This window comes from Capra hircus, chromosome 29, assembly GCF_001704415.2.
Source record: "Capra hircus breed San Clemente chromosome 29, ASM170441v1, whole genome shotgun sequence".
Taxonomy (NCBI): Eukaryota; Metazoa; Chordata; class Mammalia; order Artiodactyla; family Bovidae; genus Capra; species Capra hircus.
The window spans coordinates 48,590,500-48,613,085 of NC_030836.1; the positions used below are offsets into that span (position 1 = coordinate 48,590,500).

The 22,586-nt window shown below is 51.0% G+C and overlaps 1 protein-coding gene across 1 annotated transcript in view; it reads right to left on the reverse strand.

Moving 5' to 3' along the window:
- SHANK2 (SH3 and multiple ankyrin repeat domains 2) overlaps positions 17,923 to 22,586 on the reverse strand; it is a 564,129-nt gene continuing 559,465 nt past the window's right edge. The window contains exon 26 of the mRNA XM_018043149.1: positions 17,923 to 21,796. Coding sequence (XP_017898638.1) covers positions 21,226 to 21,796 — 571 coding nt within the window. The 3' untranslated portion in view covers positions 17,923 to 21,225. The remainder of the gene's footprint in view (positions 21,797 to 22,586) is intronic.

Genomic DNA, 22,586 nt, shown 5'->3' on the forward strand with positions numbered 1-22,586 from the left:
CTCCCCCTCCCCCAGGGCCCCTGTGCCCTCCCGGGCGAGCTGTGTCTCAGAGCAGCCAGCCCCTCTGAGGACCCTTGCCTGGCGGGCTGCCTTTTGTCTGCAAGCTAAAAATGGAGGAAGATAGCTGCTGAGTTAGCCAGGGTTGGTCCATGGTTAGAGTGGTGCTCTCTGAAAATTCAGGAATTGAGGAGTCGGCCCTGGCTGCCTGCCATCGTGTTCCTGTCTCCCTGGATCTGGCAGGAGCTGACCTGGGTCCTCTGGGCGTTCACAGGCGCTGGAAGTGGGGCTGGAAGCCTGGGTCACCTGGGCCCATTTTCTTCCTGCCAGCCCCCCTATAGAACCTTCTGGCTCTGCTGAGCCGCCTCGTTGACCCCCTTCAAGCCTGAGGGTGATGCCAGTGCCCCCCAGTGCCCCCTGGACACTGGTGCTGCCTCTTGGCTGGCTCGGCCACAGGATCCCGGGCTGATTGAGCCCGGCCCTCCTCCCGTTGCCCGGGGTGGGGTCGGGACCGGAGGCCCTGGTGCTGGAGGTTGGGCTGCTCTGCCCGCAGCTGCCTGCAGGGGGTGCTGGTCCTGGAGAAATGGGCCGGGGAGGTTTCCCCACGATGGGGGGTGGGCAGACCGTGAGGAAGGCGGGGGTCAGCAGGAGCAGATGCGTCTTGCCCACGTCTGTGTGTCCTGCTGACCACAGAGCGCGGCGGGCAGGTGGGGGCTCTCCGAGAAGGACGACTCATCCTGCTGGGCTGGCCCCAACACGCCACGTGCATGTTCTGTTTCCTGTACTGCCTGGCTGACCAGTTTCTTCCACAGAAAACAGGAATAAAAGCTGTCCTCTCGCCTCCCAGACCGGGGGCCCGGGGGTCATTCTCTGGGTTCGAGTTTGGAGTGTTGCGCCGGGATATACCTTAAGGGTCCTCTGACGGGGAAGCCGTGGGCATCTTAGCGGTGAGACATACAGCTCAGTTTAGGAGTTGGTTTCTCCTGAAACGTTAGGATGCCCTGATCTTACCATCTCAGACCCGTGTTTTAAAGCCTTTTTGTTTTTTTCATCACCCCTTTGGATGTTTCTTCTGACCCGTCTGTTCTCCCCGGGGAGACAAATTCTGCAGTATGACTGTGAAAATGGCAGCGGAAGGGGATAATCGGCAGGTAGGCAGTGGGGCTGGGCTGGGCAAGAAGCTTGTTTTCCTCCCCACTACTGGCTGTGATCTTGCTTATTCAGTTACATTTGAAACTATTCAGGGGACCTTTCTCTTGCTCCAGTGCCTGAGACTCCAAGCTCCCAGTTTAGGGGGCCCGGGTTCAATCCCTGGTCAGGAATCTGGGACCTCCTTCCACCCCCACCATGCCGGAACTAAAAATGATGCTGCCTCCCTCAACCAACAAAGATGGAGGATCCCGCAACTGGAGATCCTGCGTGCGGCAACACGGATCCATGTGCTACAGCTGAGAACTGGTGCAGCCAAATAAGTTTTTTAAATTTCTGAAGAAAAATACCAGTCATCCAGAAGAACTCAGTTGCTGTTGGTGAGCAGTAGAGATTTCCAGCTGACACGCACCATCTCAAGATTTAACGTCAGTATTTTCTTTTTAATTGAACTTCCCGTTAAAAACAGAAACACCGTCTCATGGGCCCTCCTCCAGGGGATCTTCCCAACCCAGGGATCAAACCCATGTCTCCTGCATTGCGGGCGGATTCTTTACTGTCTGAGTCACCACGCCTCCTGGGTGGGCTGTGTGAGATGTGTGTGAGCATCTCTGTAGGTCTGATAACCCTCAGGTGTGCAGAATAGTGACCTCCCGCAGATGTTCATCTGCCAGTCCCAGAAGCCTGTGATTGTCACCCTACACAACCAAGGGCAAGTAAGGTCGCTAACTTGGGCTGGCCTTGGTTGGGGGTTGTCCAGTGGGCCTCAGGTAATCCCGGGGGTCTTTAAATTGGAAGAGACGGATAACAGACTTTAGAATCAGAGTGATGACATGGGAAGGGACTCGACCCGTTGGTGCTGGCTTGGGAGGTGGAGGCAGGGGCCGCGAGCCAAGGAGTGGGGCAGCCTTTAGAAACCAGAAAAGGCAGAAAGGGGCAGGTTCACTCCTGTAGCCTCCTGCGGGCAGGAGACCGGCCAACAAGTTGATCTTAGCCTCTGAGACCCCCCCTGGATCCTGACCTACAGGGTCGTAAGGTCACAGACTCCTGTTCCGGGCCAGTAAGCTTGGGGTCATTCATACGGCAGCCACGGGGAGCCGATCTGCTGTCCGTGGTGGGGGCGTGGGATGAAGTCCAGCTGTCTTTGAGGAGCAGGGTTCTTATTTTCCCTCCCTTCCCCCGCGAGGCCCATATCAGGCTCCCGGAAGGTGCTGGACCCGTGGTCTGCAGCTGATGCAGTGACTGAGGGAGTGAGCCAAGCTGCTGTGGTGTGAATGTGAGAAGTGGCTTCAGGTCACAGGTGACCCCTCAGCCAGTGATGCTCAGAGGTGGAGGCTTGAACTTGTGCCCATTAGCAGGCAGGCCCCATTGCCCTGTTTCTCCTCTCTGCAGTTAGGAATGTGAGGTGATGGCAGGAGCTCTGCCAGCTATTCCAAACTGTGAGGCCCTGTGAAGGTACTTTCAGAAGATGGCGGAGCAGAAGATGGGGCTGCCGCACCAGGCTTGCCTGCTTCGGTACTTTTTTTTTCTAATGAGACAGAGAAATAAACTAAGGCAAAGAATATTGCCCACCATCCAGTCCTACAAGGACCAAATCATGAGTCCCCACAGTTGCTGATGGACAGTGCACCCTGAGGAAACTGAGGACAAAGAATAAGGGAGTTCTCTGTGCTCTAGGAAAACAGGCCCCTTGGGTAGGTAGACGCCTCAGATAAATTTTAATGAACTCAGGTTCTTACATCTTCCCATACGTAGAAAAAAAACACACTGAAATTATTAACTGAGATACCTGTTGCTCATGGTTAACAGACCTTTTTTTAATTAAAAAATATGTTTGGCCTTGCCATGTGGCTTGAGGGATCTTAGTTCCCAGAGCAGGGATCAAATGTGCATCCCTGGCAGTGAAAGCATTGGGTTCTAACCTCTGGATCCCTAGGGGCTTCCCAGCAGTGCGCTTTTATTAAGCTGTAAACTTGGCTGCACGTATTTTCTAGTCATCCATAAACACACTGGTCCCTTCTCCTGCCCCTTGGAGCAATTCCTCAGAGCTGTCTAGGAAGTTGTCTCCAGACTGTGGTTCGGTAAGAACCTGAGTCAAACTCAACTCGCAGCTCATTTTCTTTTTGTTTTCCCCAGTACCTGTTGTAACTGCAAACACAATTCCCAATTGATTGACTGAGTCAAGTATGAAATTTCCCTCCAAATAGGTTTGACCTGGCTTACACAGGGGCCTTCCCTGGTGGCTCCTTGGCGAAGGATCCACCTGCCGATGCAGGAGACGTGGATTCTGTCCCTGGGTGGGGAAGATCCTGGGGAGGGGCATGGCAGCCCGATCCAGTATTCTTGCCTGGGAAGTCCCATGGACAGAGGTGCTTGCTGGGCTACAGTCCACGGGGTTGCAGCAGTCAGAACTTACACAGAAGTGGGTGTTCCTTTGTCTTTTTGTCAAATACGCATATTGTAGAAGTTTTAAATCTCTAACAATCTAACAAGTGAAAACACATTGTTGTTGTTCAGTTCAGTTGCTCAGTCGTGTCCGACTCTCTGCGACCCCATGAATCGAAGCACGCCAGGCCTCCCTGTCCATCACCACCTCCCGGAGTTCACTCAGACTCACGTCCATCGAGTTGGTGATGCCATCCAGCCATCTCATCCTCTGTCGTCCCCTTCTCCTCCTGCCCCCAATCCCTCCCAGCATCAGGGTCTTTTCCAATGAGTCAACTCTTCGCATGAGGTTGTTGCTTATGTTTCATTTTCCTTCCAGTGACTTTCCCGGCCCCCCTTCTCTCTTTCCTTCTCGCCATTTTTGTTTGCTTCCTTTTTAAAGAAACACACAAGTGAGGGGCTTCCTTGGGGGTCCAGGGGTTGACCCCGTGCTCCCAATGCAGGCGGTCCAGGTTCCATCCCTGGTCAGGGAACTAGATCCCATAGGCCGCAACTAAGACCCAGCACAGCCAAACAAATTAATATTACACACACATGATTCTTTAGAAGCTTATGGGAAAATTCAAACAGGGGCTGTTAATTCTGGAAATATTTGGGACTAGACATTATGAAAACATGCCATAAAACATGAAGAATGTTTAATTTTAACAAGTGTCTTTTCAGTGGAGCGTGAAGCTCGAGAGAAGGTAAGGAGCATCTGTGAGTCGGGAAAATGAAGCAAGACAAAGCAGAAACGGAACATGGCGGTCCTGACATCCTGACGACCACGAGGCCATCAGTGTGTCAGTGCCTGGACCCAAGCCCAGGGGCTGGCAAGGCATGTGGAGCAGGGGATAAGGGTTTGGCTCCAGCAAGTGTGCAGCTGGAACAGAGGACCTGAGTAAGGCCTTGGGACCTTGAGTGGACATTGCCTCAAGGAAAGGGTAGGGGTGTGTGAATATCTGCCCACTGGCCAAGAGAGATTCTGATACAACGATCTGTGTGGGGGGTAGGGGGGAGGTGGTTTGATATTCAGTGGAGATTTTGCCTAAAGAAGGGTAATGACGGAAGAAAGGAGGTGGAAAGGGCAAGTTTGGACAGGATCCTAGGGGCAGGGATAGAATACAGAAGGGAAGGAGGTTAAGCAAGACTGTTCCCAACACTGGCCACTAGCTGGCGTCAATAATGAACACTGGCCACTAGCTGGCATCAGTAATGAACACTGGCCACTAGCTGGCGTCAGTAATGAACACTGGCCACTAGCTGGCGTCAATGACGGAGCACAGCTTGGTCTCCCTCTGAGCAGTGCTGATTGTCTACTACAGGGTCCCGTGGTTTTCCAGTGGGTTGATTCCAGGACCTCTGCAGATACCAGAATCTGCGGATGTTCCAGTGGCTTATGCTGAGTGTTGTATTTCATATACCCTATGCACATTCTCCCATATACTTTAAATCCTGTCTACATTACATATGATACCTAATGTGATGTAGATCATTGCTAGGTGCATGGAAAACTTGAGCTTTGCTTTTTGGAACTTTCCAGACTTTTTTCCCCACAAATATTTTCAATCAGTGGTTGGTTGAATCTGAGGATTCAGAACCCAGTAATACAGAGGGCTGACTGTATATTCTTTCCTTTTCCATAAGAATTGGTAATGTAGAGATAAAAGAAACAGCCTCAGTAAATCTGCACATAGAAAGACTAGTGGTTGCCAGAGGCTGGAGGACTAGGGGGAGCAGGGAGTGACTGCTCATGGGCACCGGGTTCCTTTAGGGGTGATGAAGATGTTGACAGTGGATGGAGGTGCTGGTTGAATTGTATGCTAAAGTGGTGAATAGTTTTTTTTTTTTAAGGACAGAGTGTGTCTCAGTCCTGAAGCTCCCAGATAGATATGGGGAATTGCGATACCATGTGAAAGGCGCAGGAACCCTGGGCATCCAGAGGACAGTGAGTGATGGGGTCAGGGAAGGATTCTGGGGTGAGGTTGGGCTTGGGCAGCATCTTAAGAGATGCAAGGTGTTCTGAGCAGAAGGACCAGCAGGGCAGAGACTGTGAACAGGGCATCAGTACTGCTGAAGCCTCAGGTGTTTTGTGGAGCATTGTGGACGGTGAGGGTGGAGACAGGCAGGGCCAGATCAAAACGGGCTTCATGTTTTCTGGAAGGAGCCTCCAGACACTGGACATCACATGATACTTAACCTCTCAGCACCAAAGTCCTTACAGATAAATCTTAAATGAAACTCAGTTTTTGGAATTTAGCCCTTTGTATTTTGCGGTTACCTTTTTCCATGTGTATGCTCAAGAAAAAAGATGCCCTCATATTTAAATTACTGAAAACAAAATACAGTATTATTTGTGTTTCTAGAAAATTTTTCTTCCCTTTGGTGAGAATGTGGGGTTTGAGTCGATACTGGCTTCTCCACTCTGTTCCCGTCGTCTGTTTCCCTGTCTTCTCACCAGTGCCCCACAGTCTCTTACTGGGGCCATGTAGTAAGTCTTGAAATAGAGTAGACTGATTTCTCTCACTTTTTCCTTCTTCTTTTTTAATCAAAATTGTTTTAGCTGTTATAATTCCTTTGTTTCCCATATACATTTTAGAATAATCTTGTTTGTATCTACAAAAAATCTTGCTGGGACTTTTGATTGGAAATGTGTTAAATTTATCTATCAGTTGAAGGAGAGTTGACATCTTCACTCTAAAGAGCCTTCTATTAGAAGAAACAGTATTTCTTTCCATTTAGTTAGATATTCTTTTACTTATTTCATCAGCATTTTGTTTTCCACATACAATTCTTGTATGTGTTTCATTAAGGTGTTTAACAACTATAAATAGCATTATATTTTTAATTTCCTTGTGTATATTCACTGCTAGTCTATAGAAGTACAGTTGATTTATGTAGGCTTATTTTGTATCCTGCAACCTTGCTGAGTTCCTGTATACATTCTAGAAATATTTTTTGGTAGATTCCCTGGGGTCTTCTACGTGGATAATTATATCATCTGAGAAGTGGGACAGTTTTATTTCTCCTTTCCAGTCTATATGCCTCCTGTTTTCTTTTCTTGCCTTATTGTGCTGGCTAGGATTTCTGACACTGTGTTGAGAATGGATATTCTTCTTCCTGGTCTTAGGAGGTAATCATTCCGTTTTTCTCCAGTAAGTGTGGTGTTTGTGGGTGCTGTTTATTTATTTATATATGTTGAGTTATAGTTGGTTTGCAGTGTTGTGTTAATTTCTGCTCCATAGCAAAGTGATTCAGTTATACGTGTTCTTTTTAAAATTCTTCTCCATTTGGCTTGTCACAGGATATTGAACATAGTTCCCTGTACTGTACAGTAGAGGCTCGTTGTTTATTCATGCTCTGTATAGTGGCTTCCATCTGTTAGCCCCAGCTCCCTCTCCATCCTTCCCCGCTCCCCGCCCCGTGGCGACCACCAGCCTGTCCCCATGTCCATGGTTCTACTTCTGCTTCGTGGGGAGGCTCACTGTGTCATAGTCTAGATTCTACATAGACATAATATCCTATGGTATTCTGTTTTCTCTTTTTAACTTACTTCACTTTGTGTGATAATCTACTTTCATCCATGTTGCTGCAAATGGCATTATTTCATTTTTTGCAGCTGAGTAGTATTCCATTGTGTACGTGAACCACATCTTCTGTATTCACCCTGTACATGCTTTTTTTAAATTGAGGATGTTAATCCCTCCTGTTGCCTCTTCTTACATCCCTTTACCCTGCTCCTTTATAATATTATTGACAGAAATATTTTCTCTGGTCCTACCTTCATCCATGAACTGTGCAATGATGTTTTTAGAGGCAGCCTCTGAGATGGCTTCCAGTGGTCCTCGCCTCCTAGTACCACACCCTTGTGCAGCCCCCTCCCACGCAGAATCGGGCCGACCTGCATAACAGTAGGGCACTGTGAACATGGCAGTGTCGCTTCCAAACAGAGAACCTGAGAGATGCTGCAGTTTCTGCCTTGCTGCCCTAGATCATTTGCTCTGAGAGAAGCCAGCCCCCACTCGTAAGGAAGTTCAAAGAGCGCTTTGGAGGGTCCAGGGGGCAAGGAACCGAGGCCTCCCATTGTGTGAGTGTGTCACCTTGGAAACGAATTCTCCATCCACAGGCAATCCTGGCCAACGCCTGGACTGAGAGCCTGAGCCAGACCCATGCAGCTGACCTGCCTCCACTCCTGCCCTTGGGAAACCGTTTGAGATATTTTAAAACTTGTATTGAACCATGGTTGATTCACAATGTCATGTTAGTTTCAGGTATACAGCAAAGTTAATTAGTTATACAGATAGATACATATAGATGTATAATACGTACATAGACTATATACGAGTGCTGAGCCACTTCAGCCGTGTCTGACTCTGCAACCCCAAGGACTGTAGCCCGCCAGGCTCCTCTGTCCATGGATTCTCCAGGCAAGGATACTGGAGTGGGTTGCCATGCCCTCCTCCAGGGGATCTTCCCGACCCAGGGATCGAACCCACTTCTATCTCCTGCACTGGCAGGCGGGTTCTTTACCACTAGCACCACCTGGGAAGCCCCTATATTATATACACACATGTTATATGTACACATATGATATATATATGTTATAGATGCATGTATGACATGCATATACATATATGTAATGTACATATATGCGGTATATACACAGGTATAATATGTACATATATACTTATATACATATTAAATATATACATAAATATACCTATATATATTAAATATATACATATATATGTATTCTTTCTTAGATTCTTTTCTATTGTAAGTTATTACAAGATATTGAATACAGTTCCCATATAGTAGGTCCTTGTTGGCTGGCTATTTTATATATAGGAGAAGGCAATGGCACCCCACTCCAGTACTCTTGCCTGGAAAATCCCATGGACGGAGGAGCCTGGTAGGCTGCAGTCCATGGGGTTGCGAAGAGTCAGACATGACTGAGCAACTTCCCTTTCACTTTTCACTTTCATGCATTGGAGAAGGAAATGGCAACCCACTCCAGTGTTCTTGCCTGGAGAATCCCAGGGATGGGGGAGCCTGGTGGGCTGCCGTCTCTGGGGTCGCACAGAGTCGGACACGACTGAAGCGATTTAGTAGCAGCAGCAGCAGCAGTGTGTATATGTTAATCCCAAACTTCCAATGCATCCTCCTCCAAGATAATTAGTGTTTACTGCAGCTTTCTTTAAATTTCGGCATTAACTTACAAGGCATGTATGTTACTTATGTTTGAATTTCTCTCTTGAATCCACCAAAGAGGGGGCCTGGCCTCCCTTATGGAGACTGCTGCTGGGCTGACGGGTGTGCCCTGACGCCACCTAGGAGGGCCCGGTGTTTGGGCCATTCAGCTATTAATCAGAAGGTATAGGATGCTTGTGAGCGCCACAGTTCTCTTTTTGTGGATTTAATGTGGGTGTGCTTACACATGCGAGTTAAGGAGTCGACCTTCCCTGCACAGTGGCCGCCAGACATGGTGTGGAACATCGTTTAGGGGAGCTGACAGCAGCCGCAGGGCAGCGTGGTTCTGTGGAGGCTGGGGTGGGGGAACCACGCCCTTGGGGAGCACTCCCTGGGACACTCACGCATAGATGCACTTGGCTGTTTCCAGCAGCACTGCCTTTTACATTTTTAAAATAAATTAAAAATTTTCAAATCATTTTAGACTTGCAGAAAGGTTGTAAATACAAATGGAGAATTCCTGTGTACTGTCTACCAAGTTCTCCTAAAATGAACCTCTTACTTAGCTATGGTCCATTTATTAAAGCTGGGAAATTTGCATTCCTGCCATGCTATTACCTAAATGACAGATTTATTTGGATTTCATAAATTCTCCATAAACATCCTTTTTCTGTTCCTAGGTCAACTCTGGGATTCCCAGGTTACATTTAGAGAATCATTTTTCCTTAAAAAACTGATTTATTGAGCTATAATTTGCCTACTATATAATTCACCTACTTAAAAGTATACAATTCTATAGGTCTTAGTGTATTTACAGGGTTATGGGAATATCACCACTGTGTAATTCTAGAACATTTTCATCACCCCCAAAGAAACCCCATACCATTATCAGTCATGTCCCATTCCTCCCCCTGACTCCTGGGCAGCCCTTAATCTGCTTTCCGTCTCCATGGATCTGCCTGTTCTGGACATTTTATGTGAATGGAACCATAAAACATGTGGTGGTTTATAACTGGCTTCTCTCATTGAGCATAATGTTGAAAGCACTGTTTTTATAGCCAAAAAATAAAAGGGAAATACGCTAAAGATGGATCAACAAATGAATGGATACATTTTTTATAGATTCATATGATGAAATAATATTCAACTCTGAACATGAATGATTTAGCGATACATCTGTTGTCTTTGATGAATCTCAAGAGTCATAGTGAAAAAATAAGCCAGCTGCAGAGCTCACAAACCCCAAGAATCAGCATACTATGGCTGACAGTGGTAATGGACACCTAAATGGGCGGTGAACGAGTGCTGGGCACCATTCTCTGTGTAAGATGGCAGGTTTATCATGCATGGATTAGGGACCACTTACACGGGCTTAAACATGTGCAGTGACACTACATGTTGTTTATGGACACATCCACAAGCAATCAACATAAAAACATGCATAGCAATGGTAAAGACCAAGTTCAAGGGTAGTGGTTACCTCTGGGTGGGAGGAAAGAAGTGGCCTGAGGAGGGGGTCCAAGGGCTTGGAGTTACCTGTAGTGTTTGGTGTCTTCATTTGGGTGGCAACCTTGGTGCTCTTTTTCCCCCATCCTTTTGCCGTGCCTGATGTATTTCATAATTTTTAAAAGAGCAAGACTGTTATCCAGCAGTGTGTAGTGTGAGCTATATTCGTGTTTTTAAAATGATTCATATGTATATGCTTGCGGATGTATGCACCAAGCCAGGAATGAACCCCAAGGAATCCTTAATGGGCTTCAGGGTGGAGGCCAGGGTCTGGGGACTCCAGGGGAGCAGGGAGAGATGCTTTTTCCTGATTCTTTTTGAGTTTTTTTTTTTTTAATTAGAGGATAATTGCTTTATGATGTTGCTTTGGTTTCTGCTGCACAACAATATGAATCAGTCGTACATGTATAGGTACCTGCTCCCTCTTAAGCCTCTCTCCCCACTCCCATCCCATCCGTCTAGGTCATCACAGAGTGCCAGCCTGCACTCCGTGGGTTATATAGCAGCTCTGCCCAGCTATCATATTTTACACGTGACAGTATATATGTCAATGCTGTTTCTCAATTCTTTCTTCTCTCTCCTTCCCCTACCCTTTTTGGGTTTTGTACCACATATATTTTAACTTCCTGATTAAAAAGATAATTCAGCTTGTGTTGTTTAAATACATTCTTTGTGTTGGTGGCTTAGAGGTAAAGTGTCTGCCTGCAATGCGGGAGACCTGGGTTCGATCCCTGGGGTCGGGAAGATCCCCTGGAGAAGGAAATAACTCACTCTGGTACTCTTGCCTGGAAAATCCCATGGACAGAGAAGCCTGGTAGGCAGTCCATGGGGTTGCAATGCAGGACCTCATCTGCCTCCACAGAGTTCCTTGGGCTGCAGGGATTGTCAGCCCGTATTTCAGATGGAAACACTGAGAAGCCCAGAGGTTGCTTTGTTCAGTGACTGGTGATTGGTGCAGGTGGGAATGGGGGCAGCTGGTTCTCAGATGAGGAGGCCCCATCCTGGACAGTGAACATGGTTGGGGTGGGGGGCACCCAGGACAAAACCACTAGTCCCTCGATTCATGAGGATGGGGGTGCCCCTCCTTATGGGCATTAGGCATGGCCAGATGGGATGTCCTCAGAGGCATCGCAGCGCCCCCTGGGAGAGTGGGGCATGCACGCAGGGCCATGCAGCCACACGGTACCCCACTGCACAGCTGGAGGGTTGGGGTAAGTTCATTCTTCAGGAAGGATACTGCACCACCATCATGACCAAGAGCCGTGACAGTGCAGCCCTGTGACAGAAGCTTGCGGTAAAGGAAGCGGTACAGGGCCAGCGCGTCTCCTCATAATCAGAAAGAAGGTAAGGGAGTGTTATGAGAGGAAGGCTAGGGAGTTCCCTGGCGCCCTAGTGGTTAGGATTCTGAAGGCTTTTGCTGCCGTGGCCCAGGTTCCATCCCTGGTCAGGGAGCTATCATCCCACAGGCTTCGCAGCGTGGCAATAAAAAGAGGGCAGTATCGCCTAGATGCGGAAGATCTGGTGGCATGACTGTGGTAATTCTTTTTCCGCATGCACGCACTGTGGTGGTGAAGTCCTGAAACTCCAAACAGCAAGTCTATTAAGACAATGACCCTCAGCTGTGGGCTTCCGTTGGAAAAGCAGCGGGGTCCCACGGGTGCCTGGGCTTCAGGACAAAGCTGCCTCCCCGGCCCAGCAGCTCAGACTAGGTGTGGGGACATGTCAAGGCGGACATGGGCCTCTCCGAGAAAAGGCAGACGGGGTGAGCTCTGAGTTTCTGCAGCCGCTCTCCTTGCTTCCTCCAGGGCTGGCTAGGAGACCCCGCAGCAGACGTGATGTCTACAACCTCCGGAGTCAGCGTCCTCGTGGGTGGGGCCGCCTCGCCCACAGCCCACCTCCTTGCTTCTGGATTGGTCAGAAGTTGCCCTGCCTGCTTCGGTTGGGCTATCCATGAAGCCGTGCTTCTTTGCCAGTCATGATTGGTCCCTATGGGCATGTGACCAGCAGTTGCTTTGCCAATGTTGATTGGCCCAAGTAGGGCACGTGTCCCCACGGTCTTCTTTTTAAAACCATCTTGATTGGTCCAAGTGGGCCACGTGCCCCGCAGTCCCGTTGCCTGTCGTGATTGGTTCACGTGGGGCACGTGGCCCGTGGTCCCTTTGCCTGTCATGATTGGTTCCTGTGGGGCACGTGGCCCGAGGGCCCAGCGTTCTCTGCGCGTTGCCCAGGCTTCAGCTGGCGGCGGGAGAGCCGGACCGCGAGGTGGTGCTGTGGGTCCGGGCTGCAGGTCAGCTGGCTCCGCTGAGGCCCAGGGCCGTGGGCGTAGGCGTCCCCAGCTGGAGGCCGCTTCGAAGCCGGCCAAGCCTCAGGCAGCAGGGGTGCGGGCTGCTGCCAAGATGGCGTGCGAGGTCTCTCGACGCCCGGCTTGGCCCCCGTGGGCCTTCTGCGCCGCGTTTTCCCGCCCTTTCCCACACAGAGGCGGGCAGCAGCTCCCCGGGCTGCCTGGGGGTGCCCAGAGAGGGCGCAGGCATCACCACCCGCCGCCGCCTCTGTGGTCCGCCTCTCTGCAAACAGGACGGGCGCCTTCTTCCGGAAGCTGGGGACTGAGAGAAGTCCTCCTAGCGCCGGGTGCCAGGAGATTCGCCGCGCCTGCAGTCATCCGGAGCGCGCCCGTGGTGCTGGGGCTTTCCAGCTGCCTGTGGTGGCAGGCCCGAGGCGGGGGAGGGCGAGGCCAGGAGGCGACAGAGCCCGGGTGTGTGCCCAGGGCGGCCCGCTTGGCCAGGGGATTCGGCAAGTGTCTCTCCTCACTGGTGCCACCCGCCGCCTGCACCTGGAGCTGGCTCTCATTTCCGCCCCAGGGCAGGACCCGACAGGTGCGAAGCTCTGGACGGAGGAGGTGCCTGGTTTCCTGGAGGTGGCAGGGCCGCAGGCGGTTATGCCAAGAGTCACAGATAGGTGGATGGACCGAGAAGCTTCCAAGGAATTTTCCAGACCAGGGGACCAGAAGAGGGGCGTGGGTTGCGGAGGCGGGGCTCAGGAGGAGTCCCTAGAGGCTCTAGGGGAAGTCTCCGTCTTTCCCAGGTACCTGAGGGGTCTGCAGAGTTCCACAGGACTGAGCAAGTGAACTGAACTGAGGACCAGACGGCAGCTTCTCTGGGGTGCAGGGTGGCTGGCTGCCTCTGCGGTGGGCCCTGAGGCTAAAGAAGAAGGAGGGGCTGCCTCTGTAGACACTGCCTTTCCCTGGGCAACAGCTTGAGATAGGCAAAGCACCTGTCCTCCTCGTGGGAGGGGCTGCAGATCTCAACAAATCCCTTAATAAGTCCACCTGAGGCGGTCTGAAGTGTTACCAAAGAAAATGGGGAGGGGTGACCGTGTGATCAGGGTGCTTCTCCTCTCAACCAGGTGGTCCAGGCGGTGCAAAGATGGAGGAAGAACACCTTCCAGGTTCAGCAGGTACGGAGGAGGCCCTAAGGTGGGAATGTGGCGGGGAGCAAGGTGAGCAGGAAGGGACTGCTGGGAGAGATGGGCAGGATGCGGTCACTCAGCCGCTGTGGGCAGAGTTGGGGTGGGTGTGGCCGTTTCGGTGTGGCCTCCGTGAGTGCACCGTGGCCCGCGCTCTCTGCTAGAGCCTGCCTCCTCTTACGGCCGCCTCTCCCACCACGAAGAGCCATGCTCTCTGCGCTCCATTCTCCTGGTTGCTGCCAGAAAAAGCCGGTCACTGGCGCCTGGTGGGAGAGGGAGAGCTGGGCTTTCCTGGTGCGCTGGTGGGGTGCTAAAGGTTTCAGGCCCTGCGGTTTTCCCAAGGCCTTGATGTCTTTATCAGGGCCTTTGTAGTCACATTTATAAACTCTTGTTGGAAAATGGAGCCTTTATTTTTAGCTTGCCCAGATGGCAGGCGCCAAGGCCACGGGGAGGCAGCTGCTGCTCCCTGCCTTTGGTTTCTTGTGAAGCTTCAGAGTGGTGGGGCCTGTTGGACTCCTTTTCAAACTCATTCTGTGGCTTCTTGACTCCTTATCTCATCTTTCCTTCAGCTGGCTTTCTTCTCTGCCACTGAGGAGGCTGTGAAGGGGGAGGAAGGGGCTGCCCCAGTTCTCACTGCAGAAGGAGGCTGCAGAGGGTGGGAGAAGACATTCTGGTGTGGGGGTCAGATGCTGGTCAGCCAGGAACCTGCGGTTGCAAGCTGCAGGAGGTGGCGTGGACTGACTCGGGCCGCAGGAGAGCGCACTGGGAAGAGCTGTGGGAGCTCAGGCCGGGGGCAAGAGAGTTTCATGGGAGGATGGCCGGGCCGCTTCCTGGGTAGGACTCAGTCTCCAGCTGCTGGACTCCATGGGACATGGCCTCTGCTTTCTCTTAGCTTCCGTTTCCTGCTGGGTAAAGATACCAGCTTTGCGATACCTTGTGCGATTCTGGTGGGAGTTAAACCAGGTGTTACCCATCTCTAAGCCAGGGGTCATTTTCCGAATATCATGTCTTTGTGAAAACCTGGGATCCTGCGGTCCAGGCTTCCCTGATTCTAGCTGAGGGAATGAGGGAGCCAGATTCCCTTTGAGTTAAATGTCCCTTTTTCACGACCCCAAGCGATTCAGCTGGGAGGAGCCCCCACTTTGCCCAGCCTCATGTGCCACTGGCCCTTCACAGAGGCGCTTGGAGAGGAGCAGAGTGGCATGTCCTTGTCGTCAGGGGTGGCTCCTGGCACCAGCAGTGCTGCTTGGGTTCTTTCCTACAACTGGCCTTGGCTGAGGAAGCTCTAGCGCACCTCCTGTGCGCGCTGTGGACCTTGGTGAGGCTGAGTCTCCTCATCTGTGGAATCGGGCTGTTTGTCCCTGTCTCAGCGCCGTGAGACACTCGGTGTGTGCAGTGCTCTGAGTGGTGCCTGGTGCAGAGAGGTTGACTATTGTTTCCAGGTGGCTGTGCTACACTCCCTCTCAGGACCATGCCTGGAAATCACTGATTTCTGCCTTGTGCCGCGGTCTCTTTGCCGGAGCTTCCAGGTCTGTGTTCCCCTCCTGCTGTCTTGAGTTGTGGGGTTTGAAGAACACATTGAATTCTCTTTAAGCCCCTTGGCACGGAAGACTCTCTGGGTGGGCGGTGGCAGGAGGACTTGAGGTGTCGGGGCGTTGGGTCAGGTTGCAGACTGCCAGGTGCAGGCGAGTGGTCAGATGTCCCCACTCTGCTTGCTGACCTGGCCGTTTCCAGGGGTCCATCTCACATAGGGCCTACTAGGACCTGCCTGCCTGCCCGCCCGCCCAGCGGCCGTGGCCACTGGCTTGCCCCCTTGGTTCTCGGACTCCTACACACCTCCAGCAGAGGCCACGGGTGTGTGCAGTATCGCCATCTAAGAAACCTGGCCGTCATCCCCGACCACCCCCTGCAGGTTCTCAGATGTGGGCTGCATCTGTGGGTTGAAAGGAAAAATCTGCGTATCTGGTGGGCCTTGGCCTGGTAAGAGCACCACCGATGCTCTTGTCAGGTGAAAAAGCCCAGACACGTGGCAGAAGAACCCAGAGGCGTGCTGTGGACCCGGCGCGGCATCTGCCTTGCCTCTGGAGGGTCCGGCCTGCTTGCCGAGGTCCCTGAAGATGGGGCTGCTGCTGCTCTGACCTGGTGGAAGTGCCCCGCGGACTTCCACTCTTGTTGGGATTAATCTAGTCCCAGGCAGGGCGGTGGTTCCTAACATGCTTTCTACACCTCAGACCCATCTTCCAAGATGACTGAGGCTGTGCAGGGGAGCTTAACATTTTAACTGAGGAAGTGGAGACCAAGGCCTTGAGAATGGTCTGATGACTTCACACTTTTAAAAAAACAGACTGTGTGTTGGTTGCCATGCCTGTAGCGTACAAAAAATGGAAATTCTGTGATGAGTGGCTTCAATCATTAAAAACAAGCATTTTTATTTGTAACAAGATGTGGAGATGCTGGAGGTGCTGCTGACTGGATAAGCATTACCAACAAGGACCACTGGGGGGCAACCCAACACGGGGAAACAGGTCTCAAAGATGTCGTTTTCTTTTCCTTGCAAATTCTCAACCACGTTTTTGTATTTTTAACTAAATGAAAATACTGAAAGTAGTATAGCAGAGAGCACTCTTAATGGAAAATTAATTGATAACACAGTCTTATTTCAATTTTCTGTTTATTTTTAACTTAAATGACTGTGTATATTCCACAGTCTTATGGTGAGAAAGGCTCCTGAACCATGTCCAGGTCTTCTCAACATTTCATTTCTTGAGTCGTTTTTTCACTTTTCGTTGTGCATTGATAGGGGCTTCTCAGTTCAGAAACCAAGGCACTAAAACTATTTTATCAGCTACATTAATACATTGAAGGTGTATTTACCCTCTCATTAAATATACAGCATTTGAATACAATATGGTTTTATGCAGATCAGGTTCAAAACACCCAAGGCACACACTTTACTTTTTTTCCTCTTTTTGTTTCTGTATTTATTTGAAGGCTCATAGTAAAATTTCAAAATTGCTATAAACAAAGAGTTCCAGAGAAGCAATGGACAATGATTGTTGTAACTTTAAACATAACGCGGTAAAGACTGAACTGCAGAAACATGTTACAGGAACAGTAAAGAAACAGAAGCACTGGTACAGTGTGGATTAAAAACGGAAATGAAGCAAATCTGTTGAAGTCTGAGAAACCGGTCTGGAATCGCCCATCTGCCCACAAAGCAGGGGCAGGCCCATCTGCACGCGGCTGCCTGGACACCTGGCCGCTGTGGAACTGACACCTTGTTGCGTGTGTACACGGATCACTACAAATACACAAGACGTCCCAGTTTACTGGTTATTAAAATGCCTCGGGTAAAGTACAAATAAACGGAAAAAGTCTTCCAGTATCTATTTTCCCCTTAACAAGACAGGCAGATACATTTATCTGGAAGAAGCCATCGGACAGTAGGGCTGGGGGGTGGTGAAGATCTGGGAGGAACCATTGGATGGGGTAGCAGGTGGACCTCGGGGAGCGTAAACTACAGAAGATGTGAGGCTGAGAATTTGTCATGAACATAGAAACAGTGGCTGCTGTTCAAGGGGAGAATGTGCCAAAGTAGAAGAAACTGCTCCGGAACTAAAGACCGTGAGTTTTCACTGATGAGACCCAAGAAGAGGTTCAATATTTAAAATATGCTTCCCTACAGTGGAAGGAATCGCCCATGTCTTCTTGGCTCAGTTCTTTGCCAGAAGACACATTCTCTTGCCCCATGCCTTAGTGCACACTTGTTCACAAAAACGTGGTTGGCTCTCCGTCAGCCAGAGAGGCTGCCCAGTCTGCGTGCCCGGCAGCAAGGAGACAGCCAGCTGTGGGTGTGCGGGGTCCTCTGCTCTGAGGAGCAAGGTCTGCACCAGGCTCGCCCGCCACGCCTTTCTGCTTCCATCTCAGACAAAGGAGAGCCGGGCCTCAGCTCCCTCCGGCAGTGCTCACAGACGTCCATGGTGCTGTTCTCACGGTTCTAAGAGAATGCTCGTTCCCACCTGTGCAGTGAGAAAGCTTGCCGGAGATGAGACCAAGGCAGAGTAGCTCACTGAAAGAATTTTCTCTCTTTGGGCAGATATTATCTGGTCAGCTTCATAGAGGTCAAGTGGCTGGATTGTAAGCTTGGCAACTTTCTAATTCAGAAAGTTCTCACTTTGCAATCAGAACCACAACCTTAGTGCAATAGTATATTTATTTTTTCTTTTTACAGTAATTTTGGTTGCCATACAAGAGATGTTAAGGATTGGGAGAAAGTGCAGATTACAGGAGCTTGTTTTTCTCTTTATGTTTTTAATAAAGTCTAAAAAGAATAAAAGCACAAAAGTAACAGAAACATAGATAATGCGAACACGTTACACAAACTATAGTGTGAAACAGTTTCTAAAAAAACAAAAAATTTTGTTAATGGGAAAAACCGATATTTGTGGTCCACACACAAAGTCATTGCCCGATCACCCTGGGTAATGCTTGCTTGTTAAATAACTCAGAAAAAAAAAAATCACCATTTTATTAACTAAAGTATCACAAATGATTCACTTTGTGATATGTAAAGTTCAGCAAATCAACAGTCACATTGAGTCATTGTTATATTATGGATTAACTTAAAATGTGCAGACACCCTGGAGAAGGTGTCTTGGCAGGTATACAGAATTTACATCTTGAGCAATTTTGGTTTTGTATACACAATATTACAGAAACTAGGTATGTAAATGCAATTTATTTAAATTACAGTATATAACAAAAGTGGATTGTTTTAAAACCTGGAATAAGTATTAACATAATCTTTATATGAGCAGTTTAACATCTGTTTCACCGTTGGAGAGGGGCGTGGGGTAGGGCCTGGTCCTGACGTGTTTCAAAGGGGAGAGCTGGGTGGTGGGTCAAATGAGGAACTATTGCTTTCTGTAGCAAAACCGGTGAAGAGAACTAGAGACCGATTCATCTTGGCAACGTGTTTATTTTGTTGGTCAGTGCAGGCTCTGATGGGTCCTGTTACTTCTCTATAGTAAGACAGTGTGAACCACCAACGTGGTTAGTTTGCTTGCTTCTGGTCAGTTGCATGTGACTTGGAAGTCTCTTTAAGAAAGGGAGTAGCAGCCGAGCCTCACCTCCTGGCTGCCCAAGTCGAGCGGCCCCAACGCCCCACACTGCCATTGGGCACCGTCTGCCTGAGGCTCCTTTCACTCTCATCCTGTCTAACATGTTGCCTGGCACTGAGCAGAGAGGTGAGACCGGCAGTAGGCAAAGGAGAAACGAGCCATGGTGGGGTGCTGTGCTTACTGGGTTTCGCAACATCACCAGATGGAAGACAGATAAGGGCCAAATCACCATCTTACACTTTCCGAACTGTCGGCAGCCTTAGCAGGCCACCCGTAGTATCTTGGCTTGAAACTTCTCTGGGGTCATATTCATCTCATGATGGAAAAATCGAAAGTACATGGAAGTAAAACACCTGAATATTAAATTGACTTCATTCAAATACCAAGATTGACCTGCAATAGGTTTTGGAACAGAAGGTCCAAAACTCAATTTCCAATTCAGGGACATGTGGCTGGAAAAACTGTGTGTGTGGTGAGTGTTTGTTTTTGCAGAAAACTGCTGCATTGTGAATTACAACCACTTTTGAAGAAATAATTGTCCTTCGATGTCGAAGTTCTAGCAAAGATAGAAAATATAACACAGCTCTGCTGGTTCAGATGCATCCAATAAGGTTGATTTAAAAAGGTCATACTTTTATAATTATTCCACAGAAATAGTAGTATTAAATCACAAAAGTTTGTTTTTCTTTAACTTTCTAGCACTGAAGTGGCACAAAGGCTGCCTAGTAGACCAGCCACTTTTTTTTCCTTAAAATATTGTGCTTATAAACTATCTGTACAACTATTTGAACTTGCAGTAAAGAAAGATTTTAAATTGCTAAATTTTATGTGTTCATTCTAGAGCTGTTCCAGACCTAATCAGACACTTGATTGTGAGCGTAAAGAAAAAAAGGAAAAAAAATCATGTTTTTATAATTAGAGATGGGCTAGGCTAGTTCTGAAATCATAATAGAAGCCAAAAGCTTGACATTCTTCCATATGTGGGAGGACGTGCTGACTCCTCACTGGGTGTTCTGTGACTTGGGTGCCGGTGGCGACCTCCCGTGGAAATCAGAGGTATTGTCACAAGGAAGGGGGCTCGGGGGAATGAAGGGTGCAAGGCCCAGGAAAGCCTTGCCCGAGGCCAGACTGCCGCCCGTGAGCCCTCCCTGCTCTGTCCTTCCTTCATCTCTCTGCTTTGCGTCCTCACCCCGGGTCCTGTCTGTGTGCCATGCCCACTGGGTTTTCTGAAAACCTGTTGTACTATTAAGACAAGCTGGTGGGATTCCTGGACACTCAGAGGAAAAGGGGGAAGGCCCCTCAGTACCGTCTTCCCTGGCCTCAGAGGATGAAAGGGCTGTCTCAGCAGTGATGCTTGCCCTTGGTGGGGCTCAAGAGCTGGGAGCGGCCAGGCCTCCCCACCCCCCCCGCCCCTGCCAGCATCCAGCAGCAGCCATGCCCACCACGGACCTTGTGTCATCCTGCGTGTCAGAGTGGATGCTCACCTGCTCCGAGGTCTGCAGAATTCAACGCACCTCTCAATTTAAAGAATGCTGGAAGGCAGAGAAGCCCCTTCCCATGCTCCTGGACAGCCGCTCCCGGCTGACAGCTGCTTCCACCCAGGGACACGCTGGCCCTGGAGCCGCGCACGGGCAGCCGGGCCTCCCTCCGCCCTGGAATCGTGACTTTGTGCTTCGACTAACTCCACGTGACATCTGTTTGGCCACTTTGGAATTATGCTAATAGACTTGCAGAAAGAAGGAAAGCTAAGCAAAGCTGGGCACGATCCCATTCAGAACAACCCATCACTGCCAAGAGCCTCAACGGGCCAGAGAAGCACGGGTGCACGTCGGAGGGGTGGGAAAGGATCCACAGAAAAGGGGAGACGCTTCTCCACCTTCCAGAAAGGGCACCGGGTATGCACATCTGTGGGCGTCTCGCTGCGAGCCACGTCCAGAAAAGAAGGAGCGCGTGAGCACCGCGTGCCCTCGAGAGGCCGCAGATGGAGGGCCCTGGCGCCAAGCCGGGGGCCGCCGGGCGCGCAGGGAGGCCGCGGGAGGTATGTGTCTAGAGTGCAGGGGCGCCTGCCTGCTGGAGCATGGCGCCCGCGCGGGCCGGGCGAGGTGAGGTTGCCGGCACGCAGGAGGCAGGCTGCGCACGCATCCCTTTCCACCTTGGAAGGACCCCTCCCTGGTCCCCTCTTTGACAGAAACAGCCCAAAGGAGCCCACACAGAGAGCCGGGGCCTTCGGCTCAGCCACGTCGCGGACACACATGCTTCTCTGGGTCCCCAGGAGACCAGCCCACGGAACGGGGCTGGCGCTCACCATCCAAACATCTCAGTGCAAGCCCATCTCTATTTATAACAAGGAGTCTGTGACGGTAAGGAGCAGCCACCCTTATCTGTCCAGCAGCTGTTTGAGAGCCCTTTCTATGTTCATTCTGTGCCCGACTCGAGTCACGCCCAGATCTATGAGGTCTTCTTTCTGGAGGTTTGGGAGGTGGCTGCCGTCGATCTCATTGTCCATGAAGGCCTCTTTATGCTCACCCAGGTTCAGACTTTCCAGCCAGTCCGCCACGTCGGGTTTAGTCCACAGGTGGACAGGCTTAGTTGTAAAAGGCTTATTGGAGATTGGCTGTTGCAGGATGGAGGGGGACGGCGACCTGCTGCGTCCCACTGGGTTCAAGCCAAACAGGTCCCCGGGCGGGGGCTGGCTTGGAAGGCTGAAGACATCCGAGAGGGTGGGCGAGGGGGCCGCTGTGGCGGCGGGCAGCGGGGCGGGCAGGACCTCTTTGCTCAGCTCTGTTGGCGAGACCACGGGGCTGGGGGCGCGTCTGGGTCCTGAGTTCCTGCTCTCATAGTCCGGGGGCCGGCTCTGCAGGGTGATGGGCTGGGAGGTCCCAGGGCGAACGGTGAAGGTGACCGTTGTGCTCCGCGTACCTGAAACGGTGCTCATGACCTCGGGGCCTCTGAAACGGCAGCAACAGAGAAAACTGTTACAAGTCCGACCACAAAGCAGATGAGGACATGGTCTCTGGGGATGGAGACGGAGACACCCAAACCACAGCAGGGCGTCTGAGGGCCAGCGTACCAGCAGAGAGCAGACGCCCTGCCAGGGCGGGGGCAGCCAGAACCCAGTCCCACTACGCCACTGTGCCACCTGAGGAGCAGTGTCTTTTGCCTCCATTTCAGCAGGGAGGTGCGGCACCCATTAGGAGACCCTTCCTCATCGCCTGTCAGCCCTGAGGCTTTCTGGCTTCACAGGACAAGGGCAGGGAAGGGCGCCTAGCAGGCCGGCTGCTTCACAGTGGGACCTGCCACAGCTCCTGGGGGCGGTCGTGGGCGCTGCCCTGTCCGATGAAAGGGCCGGGGCCCAGTCTGGCTGCGCCCTGTTCTGTCGCTGTGTGGCTGGCTGTCCTCTCTGCCCTGCGTGTGGGGGTGTGTGTGTGTGTGTGAGTGAGACGGCCAGTGGGTTACAGGGTGCCTCTCAGCCTCCTGGCTTTTCCCCACTGGGTGCTGCGTCAAGCGTGGAACCTGCGCGTGGTCTGAAGGAGGGGCCTGTGCCGGACTTGGGCTTTGATCCTGTCCTGGGGAGAAGCATTTCCGTGGCCCGGGCCCCATCCGCCCCCCGGGCGTCACGTGCGGTTTCCTGGTGGGCCAGGGGCTCCGGGGCTGGATGCTGCACAGAGGAGACCCTGTCGAGAACCTCCAGGGGCCTTGGCTACCGGCTGCACCGGTATAATGGGTGCTGGCAGGGCA